At 56.6% G+C, this 8188-nt stretch overlaps 1 protein-coding gene across 1 annotated transcript in view; it reads left to right on the forward strand.

The window, feature by feature from the left end:
• Nucleotides 1-1045: 1045 nt before the first annotated feature.
• WDR18 (WD repeat domain 18) overlaps nucleotides 1046-8188 on the forward strand; it is a gene marked incomplete at its 5' end in the record, with an annotated part of 9561 nt that continues 2418 nt past the window's right edge. The window contains 6 exons of the mRNA XM_009707177.1: nucleotides 1046-1156; nucleotides 2910-3043; nucleotides 3593-3734; nucleotides 4375-4518; nucleotides 4736-4800; nucleotides 4914-5038. Of these exons, the coding sequence (XP_009705479.1) occupies nucleotides 1046-1156; nucleotides 2910-3043; nucleotides 3593-3734; nucleotides 4375-4518; nucleotides 4736-4800; nucleotides 4914-5038 (721 nt within the window). The remainder of the gene's footprint in view (nucleotides 1157-2909; nucleotides 3044-3592; nucleotides 3735-4374; nucleotides 4519-4735; nucleotides 4801-4913; nucleotides 5039-8188) is intronic.

Raw genomic sequence — 8188 nt, forward strand, 5'->3', positions numbered from 1 at the left:
GGCTGTTGGGCTCCTCTCCAGGACGGTGTCTCCCCAACCGTGCCCCCTGCACAGCTCCCCTTCCCCAGGCTGGAAAGGAAAGGAGAGGAGAGGAGAGGAGCGGAGCGTCACGGCTCCCAGGGCTGCCCAAGAACGCAACCATCCCTGTCGAGGGAGAGCCTGGGGAGATGCGGGTATCCCGTGGCAGGGCCCGCTTTGCCTGAAGCCCCCCATCACCTCGGTCTGCTCTCTGTGCCTTCCAGCCAAAATTGGAAGCCTAAACGCACCAGGACAAACCTCACCTGCTCCTACACAGCCATGCCCCTTTCTCCTCCTGTTAGCTGCATCCCGCTTGTGCTTAAACTAGGGCAGGACAGCAGCAAAACCAGCTGTAATCTCTCCGTTCCCTGTTGTTCCCCTCAGTGTTGCTACAAGAGACCAGCAGCAGCCCGTCAGTTTTGGCACACCCAGCCCCTTCGCTGCCACAGCTCGGGGTCTGTTTTATCCAGTTCCCCCAAGCTGTAAGGAGCTGCTCTCAGACCTGCTGCTTGTTCTCCCAGGCTGTGAGCTCACTTAATCTTTTTTTTTACTTTTTGCCAATGTTATTTTGCTGTAATCTTCTGAGCCTGTTTTCTGCTGAATCTCCAGGGTTTCCCAGCTGTGGAGCACAACTGCATCCAGATCCCTTGCCTTTTGGTGCCCCTCCTGCCACGTGTTGCCGGAGCTCTGTGCTTGGAGGAGGGTGGAGGGGAATTTACCTTTTCCTTGTGGGGCTAAACATGAAGGAACTGCAACAAAACTAGCAAAATGTGGAGCAATTCGATGGGATTTGCATACATGGACTGTGCTCCTCCATCATCTTCCTCTTTGGCGTTGAATCTCTGAACCACGGCAGTGCTGATGTGGGTTGAGGACACAGCTCAAACGCAGGCAGCCATGGCATGTTGGACGCTGCCTGAGCTGCCTCTTCTCCCATGGGCCGATCTCACCTGAACCGGGGTCTTACTTCTCTCTCCCTCCCATACTCCAGCCTGTACTGAATGGCCCGTGTTCTTTCTGCCCCCAGGACCAGCTCCAGCAGAAGATCATATGCCCTGGGCCGGTGACCTGCCTGACGGCTTCTCCCAACGGGCTCTACATCTTGGCTGGAGTTGCGGAGAGCATCTACCTGTGGGAGGTAGGGGGGGCTGCCGGCTGGCACAGGGAATGGGGATGTAGAGATTCTCATCCTGTACAGTTAGCAAGTGCCCCTGCTCGTCCGGTGTCAGTAAATCCACATTATCTGGGCTCCACAGTGTGACGAAGGCTTTGCTGAGTCGTGTATGTTACAGCTGTCTTGGTGTGGTCTGGGCTCAATGTTGCCCCAAGGGGCTAGGGCCGGCTGCTCCGTGGCCTCCATGGGCGTGCAGACCATGGGGCAGCTCGACAAAGCAGAAGGGGAAGAAGCTGTGGTGGGAGGTGCTGCGTGAGGCTTTCCTTCTCTTTTCAAGCTGCTATGGATGCCTCAGGGGTCAGGTGTTGCTCCCTCAAAGCAGAAACAGAGGACCTAGTTTTCCTTTAGCACTTCTTCCACCTTTTAGCCTAATATCTGTGTGTGAGTTATGATCTGGATGTCTGCAGAGACTGCTGTGCTCTGGTCATTATCCTTCTATTTTTAATTAGTGGTGTATTTACGTGGGGATTACACTGCCTTCTAAGCACTTCACCAAGCAAATAAAAGAACAAGCTTGTTCTGATCCCTGGGATTAAACACCGAGATGTCTAACCTAGAACGCTCTCCATCCTGGGGGATGTTTCTGAGCCTTGTTATGTAGGCGGCTCTATCTTAATTCATCAGATTTTTCATTTGAAAATGTGCTCGTGGCAATGTTGGAAAAAAAAAAAGCCCTCACAAGGAGTGCTGGGCTGAGACTGCAGCAAGTGGGAGTTACTCGCTCATGATGCTCTGAGCTGGTCCCTGCTCTGCTTCCTCTGCAGAATGTGGCCCTTTCTGTCTGCCCCCAGCTAGCCTTGCCTTGCAAACGCTTCCGGGCGTCCGCCTGGAGCGGATGACGGCGCTGTCCTTCTGGCAGAGGGAACAGGCACGTTGGAGAGGCTGCGTGGAAACCGTTTGTAGAGCTGGAAATGGGCCCGAGAGCCCTAGTTTTGTGCCTTCTCTGTGAATCCGCTTGTTCTCCACTGGATTGCAGTTTGGTTTTATTTTTAGGTGTAATTCAGACAATGAGAGGGAGTTGATTCTGTTCTTTTATACGGGGCTCCCTCGCTGCCTCCTTAGTTCCCTCCCCATCTGCAGCATTGCCTTTTAAGAAGAAAAGCTCGGGGTTTGGGGAACTGCTTGTCCACTCTAAAGCCTCTGTTGGCCCAAGCCCATGCAGCCATGCTGATGTGCAGCAACCCCTGGGGTGGCATGCAACCTCCTGCGGCTTTCGTAACCCCCGCAGCCATCTCTGCAGATGTTGTGGAAGGTTGGAAGAAGCCATCAAAGTAACATAAACAGTAAACAGGAAATCTTTACTGCACACTTGTGTCTTGACCAGAGAAATGGCACTGGCATCACTAGGTTCCAGAGCTAACGTGGGCAGGACCTCTTCAAACTGTCTGCTGTATTTACCTTCAGTCATAACGTATGTAGTTGTACTGGTTGCACCTCGATTGTGTCAGTTGCCATCAGTTAGGTGCCAATAGGCTCGCGTGGTTGACACAACCTTCCCTTTTCGCTCCGCTTGCCGCCTCTGCTGACGGCCCTGTTCTGTGTGGCTCCGCGGCACAGGGAATCTCTGCTCTGCTCGCACCTGGCACAGCAGCATCCAGCTGGGGATGGAGCTGCAGGTGCTGCTGCACCCACAGCTGTTGAGAGCAGGGTGCTATGTTATTCTGGGGCATCTCAGTGCTCCTTTCTTAATATTCTCCTGCCCTTTACCTTGCTCTAGGTCTCCAACGGGAACCTCCTGGCCATCCTGAACCGACACTACCAGGACCTCACATGCCTCTGCTTTACTGACGACAGCAGCCACTTTCTCTCGGGGGCGAAGGACTGTTTGGCCCTGGTGTGGAACCTTTACAGGTAACGGTGGCCCACGGGGAGATCTCGACCCATTCGTACAGGGGACAGGGAGCATCTGGGCAAGGAATATTAGAACAAGAGATCAGCCACCGCTTCCTGGAGGTGGAATCAGCTCTAACTAAGCCGTTCGTAAAACCTGCTGGTGATGATGAGCCCATGCCCTCCTTAGGCAGCTTGTTCCACTGCTGTCATCCTTGCTGCCGGAGAGTTTTTTTCCTAGTGTCTCATCTGAGTTTCCCGAGCTGTGGCGTACGGCTCTGACTTCTTTTCCCTGCCTGACAGAATGGATTGTGCCCTTTCCCTGCTAATGGCAGCTGAGGTCTCTGTCCCCTTTGGGATGCGGAGCTCAGTAGTGGCCCCTATCCTTGGCATCACATGTGCCGTGGCTGCTGAAGGCTTCTGTGTCCTGCTTGGTCCTTTCGGCCAGGAGAGCCATCTCCAGAGGAAGCAGAACCTTGGCCAGCTCTCCTCACAGCCGCTTTGCTCTGGCATCCCCAGCCTTACTCTTGCTGACCTGCCGTGCCAGCCCCTCTCTGTTCTCCCCTACAGCGTGCTGCAGGCAGAGCCCTCCCAGATCCCTGACCCTCGCCACGTGTGGTCCCGACACAGCCTCCCCATCACGGACTTGTGCTGTGGCTTCGGAGGGCCCTTGGCACGAGCTGCCACAGCCTCCCTTGACCAGACAGCGAAGGTAGGGCTTGGCTCCATCCCACTGAACAAGAGTCCCAGAGGTGCGCAGTCCCCACAGGGTTAAAGCGGAGTTTCTGCTGGGCTGCAGCAGAGCTCTCTGTGAGGGTTGCAGTAGCTGAATTTCTTGGCTGTCTCTGTGATGACTCAGAGCTGCCAGACCTAATGGGCTTTGCCTCTCCAAACGACACCAGTTTCTTTGCACCTGCCCTCTGGCTGGGCCTCTGCGTGCTTTGCAGTCCCTCTTCCCCTGGGGAATGTTGGGGTCAGCTCTTCCAACTCCCCTCACTGATGTCCTTTAGTCTCAAAGGGCAGGGAACAGAGCAGGCTGAAGCCCACAGCCTGCAGCTTGCTTCTCCTGCCCTGCAGGGAGGGTTCTGCCCTGGGGCACAGGGCAGGCACGGGAGGGGGTTAAGGGCCATCTTGGAGCTGCCTGGGAAACTTATCTCATGGTCAAAAAGAGGCTGATCCTGGGTTCTACCGTGGTTATGCCTTGAACTCAGTTTCCCTGTCCCCAGCAAGGAGGGGATGCCGGTACGTGCTGCCAGCTTGCTGCTGCGCAGGTGCTGATAAGCAGCAGCGTGTTCTTCCAATCCGGTCATCAACATTTAAGCCCCTAATTCTCCTGTACCCTCTCGCTCCAGCTCTGGGAAATCTCATCTGGGGAGCTCCTGCTTTCCGTCCTCTTCGATGTGGGGATTATGGCTGTGACTCTTGACCTCTCTGAGTATCACATGTTCTGCGGCGGCATGGACGGATCCATCTTCCAGGTTGACCTCTGTGCCTGGGTGAGTGCGTGGGGCTGCAGATCTGCTCGGTGCCGCTCTTGACGTGGCACCCTGAGCCACTGTCACCTCCCCGCATACGTGACTGGTGTGACCTACCAGGGCATGGGAGGGCCTGGGTTCCCTGTGTCTCCTCTGCCTGCTCCAGACACAGTGATGAACCTGCTGGCTTGAGTCTTCGTGAATTTAAACTGCTCTCTCCCTTCCTTCATTTCTGCAGCCGGTCCAGAGAGACCGGACCTTCCAGACAGAGCGGGAGAACGGGAAGGTGTTCAAAGGGCACAGGTGAGAGACCAGACATACCTGCCAAACACTTCATTGCCCCTGTCTGCCCACCTCACCAGTTTCTGGCAGTCCTTGGATCATCTTGAGTTTAAACATCCTCTTCCCCATTCCAGGAACCAGGTGACGTGTCTGTCGGTCTCCACGGATGGCAGCCTGCTGCTTTCCGGCTCACACGACGAAACAGTCCGGCTGTGGGACATCCAGAGCAAGCAGTGCCTGAAGACGATGAATCACAAAGGTAGGCATGCCCTTATCTCCGGGATCCTTTCCTCCTCACCTGCCAAAGGCCTCTGCTGTCTCACTTCTGCTGCTCTGATGCTGCCCTGGGCACTTCAGGCATTTCTCTGCTACTTGCTTCACACCTCCAGGAAGGGCAGAGGCATTAGAGGGACGCCTCAGCCGTCTGGAGGAATGTTTTGACCTTGCGCTTGCCTGTTAACAACCCACTGTGCACTGTCAGGGAGTGAGTCATAGATTTCACCCTGTCGCTGAGGACATCCAGGATCTTCCTCGTTTTCCGAAGGGAGCGGTTGCCCCACACACACCCTAAGGCCTGGGGAGGCTGTGAGAGGGGGAGGATGTGTCTGGAGAAGAGACTGTCTCTGTGACCCCAGCAAGGAGCACCCGTGAGCTCATTAGACCTGAAGTGAATCTGATATAAGCAGTCGTCTGGGATTTCAGTCTAATGGCTCTGATAAACCATGCAAACAAACCTTTACAGGCTCAGATCAGCAATTAGGTGCCTCAGAGCAGTGGACGATTCAGCCCTCCTGTCGCATTTGAGCTGTTGCCAGCAGTGGGTTTCTTATGTGATTATGGTGGTCTCCAGTCTCTTAACGCCGCTCTCGCTGGTGGGGCTGGCAGTGCTGCTCTCCGGGCGCTGCCTAAACCCTCCCAGAAGGTGACGGTGGTGAAAGTCAGACCCTGTTCCTCTGCGATACTGCCTCTGGACAGAGGTGGGCAAACTGCTGTGCTGCCTCAGGGCAGTCACTGAAAGCCAGGCTGCCTGCGGACCCTTTCCTTCTTTCCTTTTGCTGCCAAGGACCGTTTCTAATGGGGACCTACTGCAGTGCCCATCCAGCCTTGCTCCACTAGTGTTAGAAGGGTGAAAGCAGACAAAATCTGAGCTGTGTGAGTCATCAGAGGAGGGGGGGAAGACAAGCTTTTGCTGCGAGCCAGGCATTAAAACCCTCCCTGAGACCGCAGGGGAGTGCAGATGGACACAAGCTCTTCCCCTCTGGGGCAGGACCAGGCTGACCATGCCACTGGGTGCCGGGGCCATGAGGTGCGGGTGCTTTCTGCAGCCTCCGCTGGCTCACTTCTTCCTGCGGGCAGGGATTTGGCTTCCCCAGCAGCCCTGGCACCAGCACCATCCTGCTGCTGTGTGCTTAATCTGAGCTACGGGGAGCAGGGTCGGAGCTGTATTGCGGATAAAGAGCTGCCATCCAGGGGAGCCCACCACCAGAGAGCTGAGGTGGAGGGTCCCTGCACAGAGTGCAGGGGTCCTCTGCATCGAGAACTCTGCGGCTCTTCTGTCCCAGCGCTGCCTCTCATCACCAGCCCTGCCACCCCGTCTGAGTGGGGCAGCGAGTTCCCTGCAGCGCTGGTTTCCAGCGAGTCCCCATCTCCCTTTGGCCTTTCTTGCCGCCTATCTGAGAAGTGACATGAGCCTCCCAGCAAGGTCTGTTCCCTGCTGCCATCCCGCTAGCCCCTCCAGCACCTTCCCTGAGCCTTTCCCTTCCCAAGGCAGAGATGACGTGGGTTTTTCTGCCGCAGCTGACATGACAGCAACCTCCGGCCTAGTGTGCTCGGGAGAGTGAGGTCCCTCTGCTCGCAGGACGGAGCGGGTAGCTGGGGGCAAGGCAGATACCACTGCCCTTCCCACATGACAGTGCTGCAAATAGATTGGAGGGGTTGGAGCGTGGCTATGGAGGCAGGACAGATGCAGGGGGCTTTTCCAGCAAGGTTTGCTTGTCCTTGATGGGGCGGGCAGGGTGGGCAGAGCATGGGCAGGCGGATGGACTTTGAGAAATTGGGCTGCTGCTCTTGGGTAATGAGCTGTGACTGTGCTGGGCAAGGCAGGGCTGCTCCCGGTCACCCAGCGTGGCTGGCACTGCTCCGAGGGGAAGCAGGAAGCCTCTGGGATGAGGCTGTGAGCCAACGCTCCCTGGTTCTTTTGCCAGCGCTGCCCCAAAATCCCTCTGGGCCCCGGTTCTTGTCCTGTCACGCGAACTCCGTCCTTTTCTCTGCAAACACCGTGTGGCACAGACCATCCCCGAGGGCTCGTTCGTGCCAGGCCACCCCGGGGATGCTGCAGCTGATCTGTCCTGCTGGCAGCTGCCAGCGTCGGAAGCCGGATTATTTATTCTGTACCAGTTGAGTCCAGTCCCTCTGCCCACACTGGCAGGGTGTCACCAACCGCCTGGTGCCCGAGCCGTCGTGACGCGGTGGGCTTGGACGGGACTTGCATTGGGGCCCTGAGGCGGCTGGGGGGTCTGCGCCTGGATGGTGTCACCTTCCAGGGATCTGTGGGCTAGTTTGTGAGATTTTTTCCTCTCCACCTTTCTTGTCCCTTCCTTGCAAATTGCTCCTCAAATGGCAGGTGAACCAGCAGCAGTAATCTCGCTAATGGATACTTTTATGAGAAGCAGCAAATGTCTTTAGGGAGGGAGCAGAGTAAAACAAATTATTTGTTACAGCAAAGTGTTGGCAGAGAGCGGCTTCGGGGCCAGCCTGAGACTGCCGGCAGAGCAGCTTCTGGACTGAGTATTCAGCGGAGCCTTTGATTTGCGAGTGGGATCCAGCCTTGGATCCAGGGAGAGTCAGGCTTTGGAGCTGGCTCTGGTTTAGCTGGAGGGGGAGATGATGGCGAGAGAGCCCTTGTCCGCCTCAGAGGTGTGTTCGTCCGTCTGCTCCGCAGAGACTGAAAGGCTCGGGCGGCTCCAAGCCCCCCCCGGGCTACATCACCCTTTCCCTGCTGCCTTTGGTGGGCACGCTGCGGCCGTCTGCCTCCGCTCAGGTGCATCTGGATCCTTTTAACCTTTCCCTTCGCATTGTCGAGTTCGGCCGGGGGAAGATGGATGGTTGGGGTCAGGGATTTATTAGCGGTGACGGAGCTGCTCTGCTTGCACGCAAGCCTGCTGGCTGCTGGGGGTGTGCTGCAGGCAGTGTGGGGGGATTCGGGGGGCTCGGGGGTCGCTGTGTCTGACGGGGAGAGGTTTGGGTGGCAGCAGTGGGAGTTCGAGTTCGGAAGGGGGGGCGGAGAGGGCTGCTGACAGAAAGCAGCAGCCTCTGTGGGTGAACACGATAATTAAAGCGCTCATTAGCTCTGCCAAATGAGAGTGTGTGATAGATCATTGCAGGAGACAGCTGCGAGAGCGGCAGCCGC

Source organism: Cariama cristata, unplaced genomic scaffold (assembly GCF_000690535.1).
Source record: "Cariama cristata isolate BGI_N322 unplaced genomic scaffold, ASM69053v1 scaffold28559, whole genome shotgun sequence".
In the NCBI taxonomy this organism is placed as follows: domain Eukaryota; kingdom Metazoa; phylum Chordata; class Aves; order Cariamiformes; family Cariamidae; genus Cariama; species Cariama cristata.